This window comes from Myodes glareolus, chromosome 1, assembly GCF_982192425.1.
Source record: "Myodes glareolus chromosome 1, mMyoGla1.1, whole genome shotgun sequence".
In the NCBI taxonomy this organism is placed as follows: Eukaryota; Metazoa; Chordata; class Mammalia; order Rodentia; family Cricetidae; genus Myodes; species Myodes glareolus.
In genome coordinates, this window is record NC_142026.1 from 108362432 (window position 1) to 108384970 (window position 22539).

General features: G+C 40.3%; 1 protein-coding gene across 4 annotated transcripts in view; it reads right to left on the bottom strand.

Moving 5' to 3' along the window:
- The window catches only part of Arhgap18 (Rho GTPase activating protein 18), a 147229-nt gene that overhangs the window by 4984 nt on the left and 119706 nt on the right, over positions 1-22539 (bottom strand). For all 4 annotated transcript variants that reach the window (XM_048425128.3, XM_085689733.2, XM_085689729.2 and 1 more), the window contains exons 11-13: positions 20718-20924; positions 18813-18953; positions 981-1105 (exon numbers count right to left, since the gene is read on the bottom strand). In XM_048425128.3, the coding sequence (XP_048281085.2) occupies positions 981-1105; positions 18813-18953; positions 20718-20924 (473 nt within the window). The remainder of the gene's footprint in view (positions 1-980; positions 1106-18812; positions 18954-20717; positions 20925-22539) is intronic.

Consider the following 22539-nt stretch of genomic DNA (forward strand, 5'->3'; position numbering starts at 1 on the left):
AAACTGAGATGCTGGATTTTTTTCAAGAATTTTAGATTGAGGTTGGGGAGATGACTTAGTGGGTAAAGGTGCTTGGTACACAAGCCTGGGGACCTGGGTTCAGTGCTTAGAATTCATAGCGGGATAAAAAGAGAATGAGCTCCACTAATTTGTACACACAGAGACATACACACAACATACACACACAGACACACACACACACAACATACACACACATAATATATACACACTAATAACATTTTTTTAAAAAATTAGTTTCATAGCATAAATAGGGAGAATGTCATTAAAAAACCAATTTTAGCCAAAAATAAGATGCTTAAAGGGGAAAAGCTAAAATCCCCAAAAGCTTATCAGGACCTCTCAAATTTGAGACAGAATGAACGGGAAGCTACACTGACTATAGTGAGTACAATGAGGGAGAGCAGAGCTTTCTCAGCATCCGCAGCGTCTGCTCCAGGACAATGAAGGACATGCTTGTCCCGGATGAGGACAGCTTGTTCTCCTCTTGTGACTTCAGATCTCGGGGACTGGGTGTCCTCTCTCAACCATCCAAGCTTTCAGTTTTTAAATTGAAACATTTTCTTTCTTATTCATTAAGTTTCATAGAGAAAGTTACGTCTTCTTTTCAATCTTGCTGCATCCTAATTAGCAATCTTCGTAACAGCCTACAAACAGTAATTAACCTCCAACCAACATGTTCCAGAAGGACCGTTGCATGGTTTCATGCGTCAGGTTCATTGCGGGCAAACGGTGGAGGGCTGCTCACACACGCCGCCTCAAACAGACTCAACTTTGAACACAAGCTACCTCTGACAGTCCCCACCATTCACTCCAGTGGTCTAATTATCAAGCCCGCTTTGTTCTTCTGATGGGAAGAGACACGCGTGCACGCACACACCCACACGCACACACGCGGGGGGGCAGGGCAGTATAAACATAAAAGTGAGGTACCCGGCAGAATAATTAAAACAGGCCTTTACCTTTCTTGGCTGAGAAACCTGGCAAGCACGTCGCTGGCTTTTAGTTCTTCGGTTAGCTGGATTGCCATGGAAACTTTTGAAAGATGGGGAGCTTGCACTCGAATCACTCCCTGAGGAACGTCAGCCTGCAAAGCAATAATGACACTGGAACAAAGCTGACAACAGCTGGAACATGTAACTCCGTACAGTGCATTGTATGGGAAGTGTGCTTAACTACCGCCCATTTCACTCCACTGCATAAAACCTTAACTACTGTATAATGTAATTTGCTAAATTACATCAAACCTCAAATATCCTCTTAATGGTGATCGGGGAACTTTATAATGCCTGTGCAGTAATGCTTAATTATTTTTAAAGATGTAAAGAGTGACAGCAATAACCATTACTGCCATATTAAGTGCTGATTTCTGGGTGCTATCTACCAGAGAGAGCTTCCTCATGTAGCAATTTATGAAATTGAAACAGAAAGAAGTCACTCGGCGCTGTGGCTACGTGAGCTTTCACAAAACTGTCCCACCCAGTATCGAAACTTTCTCTATCTTTTCTGTCCCTTGGTGTGAAAAAGAATGGCCTTTTAATGACATATTTGTACTATATTTGATGCCCACTTGGTTAACGAGCTTATTATACTTTTGACTATACACACTGCACTTACCAAAGGACTGATTCGAAGCCCTCCACCCATGGATTTGCAGAACACTAGATAGATTTAGAGATACCAGCGAAACATTTTTGAGGTTTGTAATATCTGAACGTCAGCTACAGCACTCAAAATAATAGGCTTAATTAATTCCTAAATGGTTTTGCTAAAACAAATACTAATTTATTATTTATAACCATATGTCTTAAACAGACTTTAGAACAGCATGCTCAAATTATGTTTAAATATAATTTCTTAAATATTACAAATACCCTCACTTAATTCGACCAAAATTTGTAAGCATCTACTGAGTTCCATGTTAGCTCTACTTCCCCAACAGACTACAAAGATCCTCACCTTCTAGCATCCGTTACTCCTATTAAATGGATACGGTCTTGAGTTCCATTTGGTTTTAATGATAAAACATGAATATCCTACAGATGCCATTGATATCTTTGGACAATGAAACTATTCTTGTAGAATCAGGCAGAATAAAAAAACAGATGCGCCCCCCCCCCCCCAGTTTAAAACTGGTTCTCAGTAACAGGACAAATTTCATATTGTAGTTACAGAGAAGACAAACAGTACTGCTGAGGAGTGTCCAGCAAAGATGGGCACCAGCTTCACTCCACCTTGGGATTATTGGTTTTGCCTTCTTTCCGTGGTTTGTAATCTGGCCTGATTACCTCAATATACTCTGACCTAGACGTGACCCTTCCCCCTATGCATCTAGCCCAACTTACCTTTCTCTTTAAACTATTTTCATCTGTAACATGCTGACAATGAGCTACTTTAAACAGTCGATGGGGCATTTCCTGATTGCCTGTTTGTGTGTGTGCATCATATTGTGACTGTGTGTGTGTGTGTTGAGAGTATGATATTGTGGGACTACATGTGTTGTGAGTGTGATTGTATTAACGTGATATTGTGTGACTGTGTGTGTTATGGGTGTGATTGTATGAATGTGATCTTGTGTGACTATGTGTGTTGTATGAGTGTGGCTGTATGAATGTATGCGATATTGTATGACTGTGTGTGTGTGTATGTGTGTGTGTGTGTGTGTGTGTGTGTGTGTTCCTTTCTGAACAGTTAAGTGGTGAAGCACAGAAGGGTCTTCTCCCTTGAGACTGCTCTCCAGCTTATTTCCTACCGTGTCTATTCCACCTGATGGCTTGATCTCAGCAGCCTCTTTCCTCCACGGGTAGTGGAAAACTAAGTGGCCACTGACCACTTGAACGTTGGAGAGAAAATTGCAGCTGTGGTCCTGAAAGTAGCAAGGATGGACTCATCCCTATTTGTCTTGTCCACACAGTGAAAGCAGCCAACAAGGGCACTGTGAATTAACATAACTCCATTCTCACTCTCTACCTTGTACAAGGCCCTCGGTGCAAGGCCAGGGTTTGCATATAACCACGTACTTAAGACAATGTAAACGTTAGGAAATCCTGGTTAAATCACAGAGCCAGCTATATTTAAATTTGCTTAATGAAAGTAATAACAATAAAAAATTATTTTCACAATCACCTCTTACCCAGTCCTAAGGAATAAATATGTATGTGTTTGGACAAACTACAGTCAAACACTTGAGGAGAATAAGGTCAAATTGTATATCCAGAAGATCTACAGTGAAAATTTGACAAACAAAAGTGGACCAGAAAAAAAATAATATCTCATCGTGGAGATCTCAACAGTATGGCAACATCAGCGGCTCCTCTTTTCTTCCAATAGTCCATGTGGTTTATTCTCCCATGTGGAAAAAAAATATATCCTCTCTGGCAGGTCCTTATCCTTGTTGGGTATCTTTCAGCCAATCCTGCACCAAAGCTTATTTCAAACACCTCAGACTCCATGGAACCTACTCTACAATGGCTAACAGAATCAAATGAAATAAAATCACTCCACAATATTTTCATTAAAAACAATGGAATAATGACAATAACACTTATAACAAGATACACCAGTGTGTATTTTCTTAGTGATTAAAAAAAATATGGGAGGCAGAGGCAAGCAGATCTTTGTGAGTTCGTTGCCAGCCTGGTCTATAAGAGCTAGCCCCAGGATAGGCTCCAAAGCTACAGAGAAACCCTGTCTCAAAAAAAAATATCTTATATATATTCTTATATATATATTCTTATATATATTCTTATGCGTTTTTTCTAACATTAATACATTGAATTGCTTTTCTCACTTTGTATTGCTCCCCACACTCTGCAAAGCCAAGGGTCAGAACTCTGGAAAAGGAATTTAATAATGCTATCAAAGGTAAATTCAGTGGTTGGTTCCTGCAGGAAGACAAGAAGGCCAAGAGTCCCAGCATTAGCATGTGCTTGCTTCAAGAGTAGCCCTCTCTTCTCCTAAGACATCCCTAAAAGGGCCAAACCTCTGTACTAACATGATCTATGTCCTACACCCTCTAAATGCATTAATGGAGTGTGGCCTCAGAGAGAGCAACAGGATTTCTCAAAAAGTACACCACTGAATTTAAGCATTGTAGCAGAACTAGAAAGAGAGAACCACCTCTCACACACTCACAGGATTTTGGAAAGAAGGAATAGTCTCAGGAACTTGTTTCTGAGGTATCTCTGAATTCTCAAGGGCACATGTAATATTAGAAAACTGTCACGTATGCAAAGATGGCACCAGAGTTGACTTTTATAAAATTGGGGAGTCACATGGGCATTCTATCACAGGCTCCCTTATGACTGTGGATAAAACTATCCCCTGTATTTCTAGCCCTCCACAAAAGGGCTGAAGTTAGGCCAACTTGAGTTTAGTGTTAACCCTTCCCAAACTGGGCTCTGAAAGACATGCTGACTCATCACAGCAAGTCAGTACATCGCTGTCCCTAAAAGGCTTTCAGTCGGCCACTGGTAGCACATGGCACTTTCCCAGGCTGACTCACAACAACTAACAACTGGAAAACTTGCCATAAAACAGGGTGTGAGTCTTGTTTATATCTAAGACAGATGCAATCCCCACTTATTTAATGTATCCCATCCAAATGGCCCCAAAATACGGAGACTGAGATTGTGAGTCAATATGACGATGCTAAACTATTTATTTACACTATTGAAGAAGTATGCCCAGTAGATGGTAAAGATGAAAATCTCCTAAGATGTTTTTAAAATCTTTTGCTGAGTATATTAGCATGGAAAGGCAAGTGATATTTATACAGAGATGATAAACAATAAGTGATACCCAAGAGCTGATTTAAATGGTGTATGACAGCTTCGATCAAGCTCCAAACTCACACTGTATCCAACACGAACGCTATTAGTATACTAATTACATTGAGCTGCCAAGCTTTGAAAAGACACCATGCCTGATCAGCAAGCCAAACAATATGTTCTTATTTATGCCATAACAGTAGCGGAAGCTATATACAGAGCAATCTTTGTGACCTTCACATTTCATGTGATGGATGATATTCTTGGCTGACAACTTGCCTACATCTGGAACTAACTAAACCTCATCTGGCTTGAATACATCTGGGAGGGATATTTTCCTTAATTAAATCATTTGAAGTGTGAAGACCCACTTTTAATCCAGAAATTTTGAGGCAGGAAAAGCCATCTTTAATCTGGACCTTACCTTCGGCTGGCAGCTTATATAAATGATATGGAAGAAAGTTGCTTGATTTTTTTGTTTGTTTGGTTGGCTGGTTGTTTTGTTGCTGTTGTTTTGCCTGCTTGCTCTTGCTACTGCTGGAAAGCCCATTCCGTCACTGGCATCAAAACTTACTTCTTTAGGATTCAGTCATACACTGAAGAACAGTGAGAAATCTAGCCTCAAGAACTGGACAACTACTAGATACATGGGCCTTCTGTTAGTAGACAACCATTGTTGGACTAACTGGACCACAGCCTGAAAGCCACTCAAATAAATCCATGTGTGTGTGTGTGTATGTGTGTGTGTGTGTGTGTGTGTACACAGACAGATAAATAAATACATAGATTCATTCTTTAAGTCCTGTTCCTCTAGAAATCCCCGACTAACACAGATTTTGATACCAGAAATGGTTCTAGAGCAACAGAAGTATAACGAGGAATTGTTTAAGTATCTGGGATAGACTCTCTAATTTACCAGCACCTACAGTTACTGAAGCCTCTCCCAGAAGCTTGGAGAATGCCGAAAGCCTATGGGGTGAACTATTTTCCAAACTTGAGGAGACAAATGCATGTGGTTATTCTGATTCTCCAGTCATGAGAGGCAATGGATTCGCTGACTCTGCATATAAAACTTTTGACAGTTTGTGAGAAAACGAGGAGACTGAAGATTCTGCTTGGTTGCTCCTAGCATCTCTAGATGAACTGAAACAGGGAAAGAATGAGCTTGGTGATAAAATGAACCAACTTCTAGCGTCTCAGAATATGGGGAAGCACAAATATAAACTCCATGATAAAACTGACCGGCTCCAGAGGCGCCTTAACAGTTGAAAGTTTTCCGAGGGTGCCCTGGAAGAGAATCTTCTCTCCAGGAGCCAGAGAGATCAAGTTGCAGAAAATTAAACCAAAGCCCTAATTATAAGCTTGGCTGAACTACAGCAAAAATTCAAGTCCTAGCCTCAGAGGGTGTCAGTTGTTAAAGTAAGGGCATTACTTGGTGAAGAATAAGATCCTCTAACTTGGGATGGAGATAGGTGGGGGGACGCTGTTGAAGCTGAGAACTTTGAACCGTCAGACTCTCAAGGGCTGAAACTCAAAGGCAGTAGTCTCTCCACACTCTTATAGGGGGTGAGAAGATGTACTCCCACCCCCTAGAAGAGTGCCTTTTCCACCTCTGACTGAGTAAATGAATCCTTTGTTGTCTGCTAAAACAGCAGTGACTTTCTTTGAAGGAGACGCCAGGTGGGACAAAGCCAATGTCCTTCAGGGCCCACCAGTAGTTTACTCTAGATCTATAACCTGACTTAATCCTAGAGGGGAGATAGAAAATGTAGTATATGAGGAGGTGCGATACACTACTCAAGAGTTTAATGACTTTGCTAAGTCATTTGAGGAGAATCTGTGAAGTGCGTGTGGAATGGAGTTTAAAGGTGTGGGATAATGGTGGAAGGAGCCTAGAACTGGATGAGACTGAGTTTTTTTAGATAGGCCCACTGAATGGAGATTCTAGGTTTAATACGGACGCTTGCATGGCTTTAAAAAAAATGGGTTCAAAGTTAGTTTGAATGGTTGTCTGAAGCATTTGATGAAAGATGGTCTACTGAAGAGAAGCTGGAGACATCTGATATTCCTTTGCTTAGTATTGATGAAGGGATTTTAATGTTCAACAAAATTACAATACTAGAGTGGACATGCTGTACAAAACCTAACCCTCCACAATGCGAGGACCCAGAAGACATGTCTGTCACTAAGGTCTCAAAAAGTAAAAGGGGCACCAACACATTTGGAGAATTTTGGTATCATCCTTTTTCTTGTGTCAGACCTTAGGGCTGGAGACGCTGCTGCTCAGCTGGGTGAATTAAATCCCGTGGGTTTAATTGGGTCTGAACGCAGGAGTCAAGTGGCAGCACCAAATCACCAAAAGCAAGGTGATCATAGTTATCACAAAGAAATATCCATAATGGCCTAACTCATAATGGTCTGCATAAACGAAGGGAGTTCTATGGTGGGAGAACTAATAATGGATCTTTGGTACTAGCTAATCAGTTATGATGTTGCCAGGCATGGCATAAATAGATAGGAAACTTACTGCATCTTTTATTTGGTATGTATATAAGCAGAAAAAATTCTCAAACAAAGAAAGTAAGTCTCCATTGGATTATAATAAAATGGAATCTTGACCCGTGAAACAATTTTCAGGCAAGTCAGTTTGTAGACCCAGAACCCCTTGAATGAAGGGATGGCTAGTTTCCTCTGAGGAAGGCCTTGATAAAATACCTGAAAGTTGTATTATTACCCTTTCCCCATTCCTTCCCTAGAGGGACCTACAGTCTTTTTACAAGGATAATTGTACACTAGGGATAAAAAACACTCAAACTTTCAAGGGTCTATTGGATACTGGTTCTGAATTGATGCTGACTCCAGGGCATCCTGAGAAACACTGTGGTGCTCCAGCTAAAGTAGGGGCTTATGGAGGTCAAGTGATTAACGGAGATTTGGGTGAAGTCCAACTAACAGCGGGTCCAGTGGGTTCCCAAACTAATCCTGTGATTATTTCTCCAGTTCTACTATTTATAATTGGGCTAGAAGTTGGCAGAATTCTCACATTTGGTTCCCTGACCTGTAGAGTGAGGGCTATTATGGTTGGAAAGGCTTTAGAGTTGCCTTTGTGAGGAAAAATAGTGAGTCATCACATCCCTGGAGGAATTGCAGAAATTAATGCCATCACCAAAGACTTGAAAGATGCAGGGGTGGTGATTCCCACCACGTCTCCCTATAACTCTCCTATCTGGCCAGTGTAGAAGACAGATGAGTCATGAAGACAATTGACTATCAAGATCTCAAGGAGTTATTGACTCCAATTACAACTGCTATACCAAATATGGCATCCTTATTTAAACAGAGGAACACATCTTCTGGTACCTGATATGCAGCTATTGATCTAGCAAATGCCTTTTTCTCAGTACCTGTCCATGAGTACCACCAGAAGCAAGACCAACAGTATACCTTCACAGTTTTACTCCAAGAATGTATTAACTATCAAGCCCTGTGTCATAACTAAGTTGGAAGGGATGTTGATCATCTGTCTCTTACACAAGATATCTCATTGGTTCATTATTACACTAATTGAATCAAGTGAGTAGGAGGTACCAACCACTTTGGATTCATTGGTAACGTATATGGACACCAGAGAATGGGAAATAAATTCATCCTAAGTTCAATGGCCTTCTATCTCAGTGAAAGGAATACAGTACTGTGAACTAGGCATAGGTATTCATTCTAAGGTGAAGAATAAATTATTGAACCTGGCCCCTCTTACCACCAAGAAAGATGCACAGGATTCAGTGGGATGGATCCTGGAGACAGTACATTCTTCACTTGGATGTGTCACTCTAGTTCTGATACCAAGTGACATGGATAGCTTGTAGCTTTGCGTGTGTCCTAGAACAGGGAAGGATCTACAACAGCTCCAGGCTGCTGTACCACTTGGATCACATGATCCACCAGGAGCAAAGATACCTGAGATGCCAGTGGCAGAGAGGTATCTGTTTGAAGCCTTTATCACTATAGGTGAATCGCAGAAGTGACCTTTAGGATTAGGGAGCAATGCTCTACCACCATTAGCAGACAATTGTTCTCCCTTTGAAAGGCAACTCTTAGCCTGCTCTTGAGCCTTTAGTTGAAATTGAACATTTGACAATAGGCCACCAACTTATCATTTAACCTGAGATGGCTTACCATGCAACCCATCATAAGCTGGGTGTTAATCTGACCCACCAAGACATAAAGTAGGATACACACAATAACAATCAACTATCAAATGGAAGTGAGATGTGTGTGTGTGTGTGTGTGTGTGTGTGTGTGTGTGTGAGAGAGAGAGAGAGAGAGAGAGAGAGAGAGAGAGAGAGAGAGAGAGAGAGAAATATCAGGCTGGGCAGGTCCTAAAGGTACAAGCAAGTTACACGGAGAAGCTGCTCAAATGCCTATGGTTTCTACTCCCACTACAATGCTGTCTGTGGACAGGCAGGCATCTAGAGCCTCCGTGTGTGTGTGTCCTATGATGGCTTGACTGAGGAAGAAAAGAGTAAGGTCTGGTTTACATTATGCAGGCACCACTCAAAGGGGACAGCTGCAGCATTACAAGCATTACACGTCCTTTCTGAGAAAACCCTGAAAGACACCAGCAAAGGGAAATCTTCAAAGTAGGGTGAACTTTAGACAGTACACATGGTCATACAGTTTCGGAGGGGAAATGGCCAGATGTGTGATTTCTTTTCACTAATTCATAGACTGTAGCTAATGAATTGGCTGCATGATCAGGAACTTGAAAGCATGATTGGAAAATTTGTGAGAAAGACACCTAGGAAAGAAGACTGTAAGTAGATTTCTCCAAAAGGGTAAAGGATGTGAAGAGACTTGTGAAGAGACTTGTAAATGTGACTTTAGGAGAAGAGGAGTTCAATAATTCAGGAGATAAGATGACCCACCCTGTGGATACTCAGTGCCTTTCCCCAACCATCCCTGCCATTACTCAATGGGCCAATGAACAAAATGGTCATGGTAGATGGAGATTATGCATGAGCTGAACAACGTGAACGTTCACTCATCAAGATTGACATGACTACTGCTATTGCTGAGTGACAAATTTACGAACAGCAGAGATCAACACTGAGACCCAGATATGGCACCATTCCCTAGGGTGACCAGTAAGTGACCTAGTGGCAGGTTGACCACCTCAGACCACTTCTTCCCTAAAAAGGATAACACTTTGTTCTTTCTGGAGTAGAAACTTATTCTGGTTATAGATTTGCCTTTCCTGCATTTAATGTTTCTATAAAAACCACCATCTATGGTGTTATAGGATGCCTTATCCACTGTCATGGTATTCCACACAATATCTGCTTCTGACCAAGTAACTCACTTCATGGCCAGAGAAGTGTGACAGTGGGCCCATGAACAATCAGGGAATCCACTGGTCTTACCATGTTCCCAGCATCTTGAAGCAGCTGACCTAAAAGAAAGATGGAATAGTATTTTGAAGACACAGTTACAGTGCCAATTAGGTGGCAGCAGCCTGGAAGGCTGGGGTAGGGTTCTCCAGAAAACAGTATATGCTTTGAATCAGTGTCCAATCCATTGTATGGTTTCTCCCATAACCAGGATCCAGAGGTCCTGGAATCAAGGAGTGCAAAGGGGAAAGGCTCCATTCACTATCACACTTAGTGACCCACTAGGAAAAGTTTGGCTTCTTGTTGCCATGACATTAAGTTCTGCTGATATAGCAGTTTTGGTTCCAGATGGGGGAGCACTCCTACCAAGAGACACAACAAATACATCATTGAACAAGAAGCTCAGACATCCCCCTCGGCACTATGGGCTTCTGATGCTCTTAAGTTAACAAGATAAGAAGAAACAACAGTTTTAAGAAGGGTGGTTGAACCAGATTACCAAGAAGAAGCCAGACTGCTTCTCTACAGTGGAAGTAAGAAAGATTATAACTGGAGTACAGAAGATTCTTTAGGACATCTCTTGGTGCTACCATGTCCCATAATTAAAATTCAAGCTATATGACAAAGGGTACAGTCCCTTCAGGAAAGAAGGTATGAGTCACTCCTCCAGGAATGGGGCCAAGACCTGATGAGACGCTTGCTGAGGATGGAGAGAATACAAAACGAACAGCAGAGGAAGGTTGTTATAAATACCAGCTAAGGCCATGGAGCCAGTTGCAAAAATGAGGATTATAACTGGTAGTCATGTTTTTGTTGTATTTGTTAAATGTGTGTATATAGATATTTGTATTTTCTTTTCTCAATTTCTTTATCACATAGTGCAACATAAATTAAGAGAACAACATAGTGGTTGTGATATTTAAGTTTGAGATACTAAAGGAATGTCCCTCAGGAGACATTGCCACCTATTCCAAATTTATAATGCATTGACAGTTGTACAAGGGATAGCTACATTATGTTAGGTGTAATTATGACCTGGTTAAATATATGTGTTGACGATTATGTGTAGGATAGCTATATCATGTTGGACATAATTATGACCTGATTATTGTTTTCCTTTAGAAATTTAGCATGACATAAGAAGACATGATTATGTGTCAAGTTGATAGGGGGTGGACTTGTGATAGCTATTCTTGGTTGTAAACTTGACTACATCTGGGATTACCCAACACCCAAATGGCTAGGGATATCTGTGAAGGATTTTTTTCTTAACTAAGTCATTTGAAGTGGGAAGACCCACTTTTAATACAGATCTTTTGAGATGGGAAGCTCTACCTTAACCAGGGGCCACACCTTCTGCTGACAGCCTCTATAAAGGACATGGAAAGAGAAAACCTGCTCTCTTTGCCCATTTGCTCTTCTTCTCACTCTTTCCAACAAGTCTATCCCTTCACTGGAACTGGAGCATACTTCTTCAGCATTCTGGCATACACTGAATATCGGCTGAGAGAGCCACCTCTGTGGACTGAGCAACTACTGGATTCTTGGGCTTCCTGTTGGTAGACAGCCATCATTGTGTTAGCTGGACCACAGCCTATGAGCCATACTAATAAATTCCCCTTATATATGTGTTCTATAAGCTCTGTTCCCCTAGAGAGCCCCGACTAATACACTGACTGACAACCATGAAACCATCCAGTATGTTGGGGGAGGGGCAGTATGCCCATGAATTGAAGTCATCTGTTGTACAGGAGGTCTGACGTAGAGACGGACTAATGGGCCATTGAAGTTCAGTTCCCAATGAGTTTACGATGTAAAGAATGCTAATTTCCTTTGCACACTAAGGCTACTGTAACAGAAAAATGATTTAAATCATCCTCACACATGTTAGATAGTGAGCGAAGGTGTACGTAGAGAAATCTGATTGTAGTGCTGGTGGTTTTTGTCAGGTGTTAAACAGTACTTTCCTTATAGTCTTGCTCTCTAGAAATTTAATGTAAGATCACAGGGAAGACATTTTTTTCTTTTCCATTAAAACACATTTGAATGGAAAGCTAATGTCGTTAGGGCTACAGAAAACCCTTTTTATTCTCAAAGGAGCAAATTAGAAATAAAGATTTCTTTAAAAGACGTCTCGATGTAATATACATTTTAGAAAACTAAACAAGGACATTTTGGCAAAGCATCTCAACTAAAATTCATGCTGATCATCCTAGTGTGAACTGCCAATACCAGGAGGTGGCCATATAAAAAGACCTTCTCCTGTCTTAGCAGTGGTCCAAATGTTGTCTTTGTTATCACAATGCCTTAAACTTTAATCTGACTCACAAATTTAGAAATCGTTAAGGACCCTAATAACTTACAGAAGTTGATAAGCATTTAATTCACAGTGAAGTAAGTCCTAATGTTTATCTTTCATTTCTTTTATGCTCTATTTAAAATCAGAGTGAGTCCTACCATGAAAGAAGATATTTGACTTCATTTTCCATATGCATCTCCAAGTTAAGCCAGACCTGTTGCCCTAAAAAGTAGGCGCTAGAACTAATACTTGCAATGGTGCTATGGTTAAAAGCCTCAGAATTAAATCTCAGGTACTTGCCAAGGAAAGCTGTGGCTCGGTTCTGCACAAATTACCGGTGCCTGCACGCTATTCAGTTAACTACAGCGTCCTCCTGCTTGATTCTCTAAACCTGAAACCCGTACAAGATATTGCAGTGCTCTTAGGAAAATCATATAACCATCCCAGAACCCAAACGCTGCTTTGGTGCCTAAAGCTAGGTTAACCGGAGCGAACATTTAAGTTGACGACACTATGAGAATTTTGGTTTCCTAAGCCGATGGGACCAGAAGTGGAGTAACACTGGCGATTGCAGACTCTCACAGCTCACACAGGCTCATAAAAGTCCAGCTTCCCTCTAGGAGGTGAGCAGGGAAGGCAAAGGAAAGATCATGTAAATCAAAGCCTACACTGGAAACGAAGCCTAGGAGCTTCGGCAATTTGTCAGTAAGTGATCATCAAAGCTGCCCCTACATCCTCATTAGACAGAGGCCATCCGAGGTAATTATGGGTGACATCATAGGATGTCTGTGATTAGCATAAAGAGACTAAAAGGAGATAAAGTGTGTGGAACAGGTTGGAAGAAGAGCAAAGTAAAAAGTTTTGATATTGGGGCTCATAGACTATTGTTTCTACTTTTTCAATATTGGAAAAGATACATATTTTAGGGTATAATGCAGTGGTACACCAACTGGCTAAGTAGAAACTTCACTTCCCTCTTCACAAAATTCCCAATACAATTAAATACATAGATGTGCATACATCAAAAAAGGGTATGTGGAGAGAGCAGGACCCCAACAAGTTAAATGCTATCAGAAAATGACTATGTTATATAGTCTACAATCTTGCTATTGTTTTCTCCTGGAATAATTAATGGACAAAACTTAATAGTATTTAAGCACATTCACACCAAATAATTAATATTCTGTAGTCATTAAAACATTTGTCTTATTTAGGTAAATTGAATATCTATCTTACAACTTGGATCAAAGTACTTGTTTATCTAGTCAAGCATATCTTAATAACATGAATGCCTGCTGTCGTATACCTAGCTTTAAGGGCATGCATTGTATCTTAAAATTGACATTTTGTTCTCAAAGGCCCAGCTATCTGACTGTACAATCAGGTTACTGACAATGCTCTATAGGTACCACTGGCTTACAGCAGCAAGCACCTTTATTGAACAAGGCTTCCCTCTCTGTAGTACTCGGTGTGTCTAACTCAGCACTAACTTGGCCCTTCTTGCCTGTGACTCTAAGACTGCATATATTGTACATGCTTCTCTTAATTCTGTCAACTCCTTTACCATCTTTAACAGTTCCCTATGAAAATACTGATAAGCACTGGATTTGTCTTTCTATGCTCTCACCGTCAAATTTTTCCTGAACTACACAATATTCTGTTGCCTCGAGTACAACTTCTAGGCTAATTCCAAAGATGCATCTGAAGACTTGAGAGTCCCTCTAAATCCACCCCATCCTTAAATAGGTGGAGTTTGACGAACAAAATCCAATATCATTCTATATTCATTTTTCCATATTCCTAACATTCAACCAGTGTTCACATTTTGTGACTCCTGTTAACGCTTTTCCTAAATTTCTTTCCTTTTCCAATTGGACCTTGTATCCTACCCAGAATTATTTTAAAAGCTATCTAGAAGTCATGTTATTCCATTAGAAACTCAGAACCAATGGAATGAACTTAGAGTTTGGTATATATTCTTCTTGGAGGTTATAATCTCTGGGAATAGTGAGGAAAATGATAAGAACTGAGGGATTTTTGAAGTCATAGTTGGTCTTGAATTCAAACTCCATTTTCTTTTTAGAGAAGCTGAAAACTGCTGTCCTCTCCTTTTGTTACCTGAGAAAAATGAGTCGATATACTCTAACTAGGCAAACAGGGTTTTTAAATGAGATACTTTTGTAAAATCTTTCGCAGTGTGCATTGCCTTAGATAAACATTTACAAAATTCAGAGGTTGGGGAATTTAGCACAAGGGTACTGAGTGTTAGAGCTCTGAGTTCAGTTCCCAGCATCAGAAAAAAATCCTAATTCTCACCTCTCCCAAGTCTTGTTTTCTGCTAATCCATGGTTTGTGACCTATTATTTTAATTTGTCTGTACATCATGATATAAAAATGTCATGCACGCTTTTATACTTCATGATATAAATATACCATGACATATCCAGCAAGATGCCTCTTTATGACTAGACAATTTTCAAATGTTGCTAGAGAAAACGTGAATGAATGTGCAGCAGGGTGTTGGAGAGTGGTTAAGAGCATTTACTGCTCTGTTAGGACTACAGTTCAGTTCCCAGCACCGACGAAGGAGGGCTTACAATCACCTGCATGCAATTCCAGCCCCAAGAGATCCAAGGCTCTTCTGGCCTACACAGGCACTTACACACACACACACACACACACACACACACACACACACACAAGTATAAAAAAAATAAAAAAAACCCTAAAGTTCATTAAGGAGCAAAATTTTCAGTTGGTTGCCACATGTCAACAGAAGTTCCTTAAATAGTGTATTCCAGTTTGTGTGGTCTCATCAGGCACGATGTCACCCACTGGCTTCTAACAAACCTCACTGACTGCTCAAGCTTTACCTCACAAGGACTGTTCTAAAATGCAAAAAGAAATGAGTAACCTGGAGACTCAGCCTGTGGCAAATCCCACTGAATCAGAAAACAGAAGCATGGCTCTGCCTTGAGCTTGCCCACTGATCCTGGAATGCTGGGTACCTCCCTGGCTGATTAATAGGTCCTGATTTGCCCTCCAAAATGAATTAAACATCCGCCCTTACCTTTAAATGGCTACCAGATATCCCATACTAAACAGGTCCCAAATTGAAATTATGATCTTTCTTTCTTATCATTCCAATCTTTCATATCATAAATTTGGGGTTAGTCATTCTTTTACTTTTTTTTCATTCTTTTATAACTTACATCATTTGCCAGTAAGAACTCCAAACGACTCTAACTTTAAAATGTATTTTTATTTTTAAAAGTTATTTAAAACTGTCTTTAGAATATATCAACTACTCCCCCTGATACTTTGGTCTGAGCCACTATTGTCTCTCACCTTGGTTATAAGGATTTTCTCCTACTTTTAAGTGCCACTCGTTCTAAAACATCCTACAGATTTCATACAATGACCTCATTTTGCTTCAGTTAAATTTAAATTCTAAAGCTTTAGGTGATCTATTCCCAGTGCCCTTCTGACCTTATCATATCAACTCTGCTGGCAAGCTGGCTTTACTTCAGCATATCCACACCAGGCTAGTGCCCTTGCCTTATGGCTTGGTAGACTATGCCCTCTGCCCTGAACGAGCTTCCTGAGATAAACACAGAGCTAGACCTTCCATACCTGTAACAATGAATAACACTCAAGCTAGCTAAAGCAATGTGGCAAGAGGCTCCTCTCCAAATTCTTTTTCTATTCGTATTTCTTTAAAGATATTTTAAGACAGGTATGACAGCATAGGTCTTTTAATGCCATCTTTAGGGAGGCAGAGGCAGGTGGATGGCTGTGTGTTCCGAGTCAACCTGGTTTGCACAGGGAGTGGCCAGGTCAGCCGGGGTCTCATGGTAAGACTCAGTTCTTAGTTCCCTATTCCTTCAGAGACTTTGCATCAGATGCAATCTGAAATAGTTAATTTTTGCTAAATGATAATCACTGTAAATGGTTCTCGGGTACTGTGGATAGAAGAGAATTCAGTGGTGAGAAGAAACTATGGTACACGTGTTCATCAAGAAAATTGCGGCCAGTGAGATGGTAAATTCAATGAGAGAAGCCTTTTGTTTGCGATATTCACAACATTTTATACTACCACCAAAGGGGGGGGTGCTGGTGGTCTAGCTCAGCTGGTAGAGTGTCTTTAACATGAACAACCTCCACCCCCAAGCTGAACAGAACCTCAAAGCTATCTTCTGCAAGTTGTAAGCTTCGGGTCATCCTGGACCACAGTTAGGACTCCTGGATGATCACATATTCATCTTCTCATTCTCTCTCTCTCTCTCTCTCTCTCTCTCTCTCTCTCTCTCTCTCTCTCTCTCTCTCTCTCTCTGATATAAACACACACAGACACATATATTTAAATCATTGCACATACCACATAGCAAAATGCTACGTAATCTATTTATGTTCCTTAAATAATGTTAGCTTCCAAGAGGAGTAGGGATGCTTGCCTCTTTTGTCCAATAATGTCTTTCAAATACCAAACACCTAAGAACAATGTAAGTGGCAATGTGAGTAATGGCTTAAACAAAGGGCACAGTTCAGGCAGTGTCCAGCCTTACCATGTAGGTGCTGGGCTACAAATTCACATTGTTTGGGACACAACCCAAGCCAGTCACGTGACAAAGGACAGGGAAGTGGGGGTGAGGTGGCTCACTGCCTCAGTTGCAGAGCCAGACACTTACAAAACAACCCCTATGGCCTATTTGTCCCAAAATCTAGGCCAAAACTTGTTTTCAATCGTTCAGTCTTTCTATTCCAGCAATGGATGGATGCTTTCACAAGAAAGCACATATACACAAGTCACTTTCGTTTTCTACGTTTGTTTGATCTTTGTCACTTTTTCCTGTGCCTCCAATTCCAAGAAAAAGATACCAATCTGCAAAATGAATTTCTGGAATTAAGTTAAAAATTTTCAACCCAAAGGACAAGCTAAGCTGGGCACCAATGGGAGGTGGCGATCCTTCCTCTGCAGGCAGCACTTCTAACCTCTGGCAGATTGACTGGTTTTCACAACCAGGTTGGAGTCCCCACTGAAGTCTCTCTAAGGTCCACTTCCTGCTTCCTAGTCTACCATACCTCAGGCAGGCTTCCATCATACAACCAAATTAATCTGAGCTACCTGCTTCTGTATGGGAGTGGGAAGGTTTTGGGACTCTTTGAATACCTAACAGAGGATTGACGTTTGTTATCTTGGATCAGCAGCATTTTGCTAACTATGTGAGTTTTCAGAAAAGACAGACGTAATACATAGACACTGACTTAATTTGCACAGCTGGGACTACAAGCCCAGTCCCCTCTTTACAACTGTGTTTGAAGTTACCAGAGCATTCTGAAGTGAAGGAAATCTGGTATGTCACAAATTCTTCTTAACCCTATGACAAAAACTAAGCTCTAAAAAATTATAAACAACACTGATAATTTCCCTTTCTTATAGTGTGTGTCTTTTGGAGATCCTTAAAATTGGTTTTAAAAATACTTCTTACATCCCTAAGAAAGTATTTTTTTTAAGAGAGCTACCGATAAGTTTAAGAGGAAAAAAATAATATTATTTGGGAAGCATGGCTAAGCAAGCAAAGACAGAAAAATTGGACAAAGACTGCCCAATGCATTTTCGTGGTATTCCACAAGATGTCAGCATGTAACTGAGCATCTTCAGCTGGGGTGAGGGGTGTTTTCCCTTAAGTAGAACAATAGAAGGCCTTTTCCTCGGCCTGAGATCTGCCACCGGAGCTTTGTTAACTCAATTTGTAAATATATTCTCATGCATATTTCATTATTATAAACACGGTTCTTCATGTAGTCTCACCACAGTTGGAAAATGATGGATTTTTTCATCTTAATTTTCGTCTCTACAGAATTTCATCTCTTACCAAATTACAAACCTTAAATACTTACAGGGGTCTAAGACTGATCTTCAGACCCAAGATACTCCCCAGCCCCATCAAGTATCTAAGTGAATTCTTATGGATGAAGGAGGTTAGTGGAGTGCAGAGAAATTTCACTCACTATATATCATAAAATCAGGGGCATCTAGACTATGTGAAGAGAGTGAGAGAGAGAGAGAGTATGTGTGTGCACGCGCATGTGTGTTTGCGTGTGTGTGTGTGTGTGTGTGTGCAGGCAACAGTCTTCTCTTGACATATTCTCTTTGTTCGCCATTATTAAGCCACATGCTGAGTGCCAGCACCTGACCAACTTTCAGTATTGATTATTAGAAAATAGGGAGCTGGTATCTTCCACGTAGGAGTTTTACCAAGGCCCCTTAAATGGGAGAAAGCCATCCAGTGAAATGACTTCAATTACAGTAACAAAAGGCCGCCAAGATTTTCTTACGTCATTTGCAGCTTTCTCCTGCTTTTCGTGTTTTTCTCGGTCATAAGCCATTTTCTTCAGCAATTTCTTCATGGCTCTCCTTTCCTTTTTCTGATTTTCAGTATTTTGCTTCCTCACTTGGTTTACAATAAACTTTGGAATCTACGGGAAAAAGAAAGTCCGCTTGAGAAGGAAAGTAAAACATAAAAGGCACAGAACCATTTTAAACTAAATACTGTTTTCTTTTCCATGGTTTTCGTTTCGAGAGGAATAAATGTTCTGTTTCTCAAGACTAAGCCATTTAAATGTGCTGTTCATTAACTGCAAGAAGAAATGAACCACGTACTTACTTAGACCAGGGACAGGGCATCCATTTGATGTAATTTACCACCAACTGTGCAAAGGTGCAAAAGGGACTTTGTGAAGTTCAAGGACATATTGGCCACGTCCTTGCCATAGATGTCAACACAGGAGATTCCCTGAGGGGACCCTTGTGGAGGTCACTACCTCTGTAGTTGTCCTCTTAGCACCTCTCTCCCTCCAGCTTCTACGAGCTAACCTACAGGGCCCTTCTAATAATCCAGATGGCCTCTACTGTCAGATAAGAAAAGAGCTCGCCCATCAAAAAAAAAAAAAATAAATAAAATAAAATAAAAAAAAAAAAGCCAAAAATTGGCTAGTGGCACTTCTAAAGATATACTATACTTCTAAAGATAAGAGAAACTTATCCTTAGAAATTATATTAGGAACAAAATCTTTTAGGCAGTTAAAATGTAACTATAAAATAATGTTGCTCTTATAAGAGGCAGACATGATAACTGAGCATTACTTTAAATATATTTGAAATAAACTACATCATTTGCCTTGGGATTGAATATAAAAAGCTTTGAGAGTCTAGGAAGCATCCTTTTGCATTTTTAAAATATATTGGAATTAGGAGAGGCTCACATTAAGCTTTAAAATGGTTAATAGAATTTGACTTAGAATTTTCTTTAGTTCATTTTTCTAAATGCTCGTAAAAAGGACTCTTTCTCTGCAAATATATGAATTGCATTGAAAAATGAGACCAATCAACTAAATCTCTCATCAACATCCATGTTGATTATCTGTCAAAACTTAAGATCAACGTAAGAGTAAAGGAGGAAACTGCATTCACGACCTCAGCAATCGGAGTACAGAGTGTGCATGTCCCTTTAAATAACGGTTCTGTGGAAAATTAGGGGATGATGGGAGCAGAGACAGCATGAGCTCTTTAAAACATGACAGCCTGAAGCCCGAGCAAAGGGGAAAAACCTGCGCTGATGGAACTGCCCACGAAGAGCCTTTTACAAGGCATGTTTTCTTGACCTAATTTTTATGATTTTAAAAAAGAAATTCACAAGGCCCTGCTTACCTCTGTGAATAAAACGCCTGTAATACCTCTCCACGCACACATGGCAATGGGAATCTTACAAAACTGGCAGACAGCATGCGGTGCGTTTTTAAGCCATTGGGTGGGGGGAAGCCCATTGCTTTTAAATATCAAGTTTATAAAGTTATTTTCATGATTACTTTGGACAATTATGCTAGGAAATTACATGACCATTATTGCGGTTTTGAAAAAAATACATTTTTCTTATATGAGGACGCTAGAGCTAAAATTTGGAGTATGATAAACGTATGTGTGCATATCCATGCATATTAGAAAAGGAACGACAAGAGAAAGGGAAGAGGTCTTACAGGAGAGGAAAAAGGAAGATTATGGAATGCATACAATAAAAGGATAAAACCGAATACCAACTGGAGGGAGAGAAGAGAACCTGCCAGATAAATGCAGGCATGCATTCAAAAAATAAATGTACAATGAGAATGCGTATGACGAGGTCACTATGAAACCCAAGACTTCACACACTGACCTGAAAATTTAAACTAAAGACATATACTTACTGTCCATAGAAGTTTCTGGTACTTAATCAATAAGTGCATGACACTTGCCGTCCCAGCTGCCATTTCAAATTCTCGCTGATCACTGGACTTCAAACCTAGTGTATGGCACATGAAGAGATTCGGGGCCATGACCATTGCTACATTTACAACTGTCATTTTATTCTTCTCTTTATTGTCAATGACTCTTTGGAGAAATTCAAGCAAGGCCTAAAACAAAAATGACCGAGATGTCTGTCATACATGGAGATAAGAGATGAAGGCACTGTAGCAGATAGGATTTTTAAATTATTTTTAATATGATGTTATTTAACTCTAAATTAATTAGCATTTTGGAAAAAAGTCAAATGGAAACCTATTATGTAATCTTCCTAAAACAGACTCATAACATGAAAGAGTTTAAATGGAGCTACCTTGAAGGGGACAATACTCCTGCTTAACACCACACAGCTAGCAAATGAATAACCCAGTGCCAGAGATAGGCTACCTCTTTAGAGTTGTTGGCCAATAGCTACTTCCATTGTTTCTGACTATCCTTCAGAATTCAACAGTAAGACCCTGTTGCTGACATACTTGAATCATATAACATGGAGAAGTCAAGATGGTAGTGACCTCAGAGCTTCATCCCTACTTGCTAGTTTTCATGGTACTGGAAGGTGCTAATGGATGCTGCCAGGAGACCAAGGTCAACATCAAGCCAAGGCAGTTGTGAACTCTGTGAACCATGCTAATGACTAGCCTGACGACATGCCCACTGGTGCAGGCGTGGCACAAATGTTATGGGAATGACCAACCACTTTCTCATTAGATTTAAACCTACAGTAAACTATACCTGTCACCAAAATCTGGATCAAGAACCTATGCCTACACAGATTATAGACGCTAGGGGAGAACTTACTATTATTAGTATGCTAATTGGAAATAGAATTAAGCCAACTCCTAATGATGTACTGCTACACCGATAGATTAGTGCCCCTTCTAATCCTCATCAGAAAGGCTTATTCTTGAGATGGCAATTGATACATAGACCTACAACTGGCCAAGGTACAGAGAATAAGGATACTACAGAATACTCAGCCCTAAATAATACACGTATATCACATGTCCCACCCCAAAGCTGAAGCATCATCAGGGAAGAGGAGACAGAAGGATTGCAAGAGTCAGAGGTGAAAGACGATTATAAAGAGACAGTGTGTACCAGACCCAGGAGGGGAGTTATATAGATGAACTCACAGTGGTTGCCACAGGACGAATAAGACCTACACAAGCATAAGCCAGTCAAAGCCCCAGCACGGAGGGAGAATGATCACACTGTCACATGCCTAACAAAGGAGCTACTGGCATTCATACTATCTGGGAGGAGAACTAAGAACTGGTTCCACTCCAGGAGTACTGGGGGCTACATTCAATCATTTTAAAAGAAAATAGGAGGAAAAAGAACATATAGTTGTGTGAATAGGGAGCTGAGGGTAGATCTGGGAGGAGCTGGGGGGGAGTTGAAAATAAAACAAAATACACTGCATGAAATTATCAAAAAAAAATAAGAAACTGCTAGTTATCAAAGAATAAGTTAAAAGTGTTATTTAAAATAAAAATAGTAAGGAAAGAAATATCTTTGCTGCGATACATTTCAGCAGGTAAGAAGACTCGCTTTCAGGCCTGTCAGCATGAGGTCAATTAACAGAACCTATACGGTGGAAGGAGATAACCAACTCCTAGAATAAATTCTCTGAGCTTCCTTGACACATGTGCACCTATGCACATAAACACACAAATAAATAATGGGGAAAATGTTTAAAAAGAAGATCCAGGGCTGAGGATATCT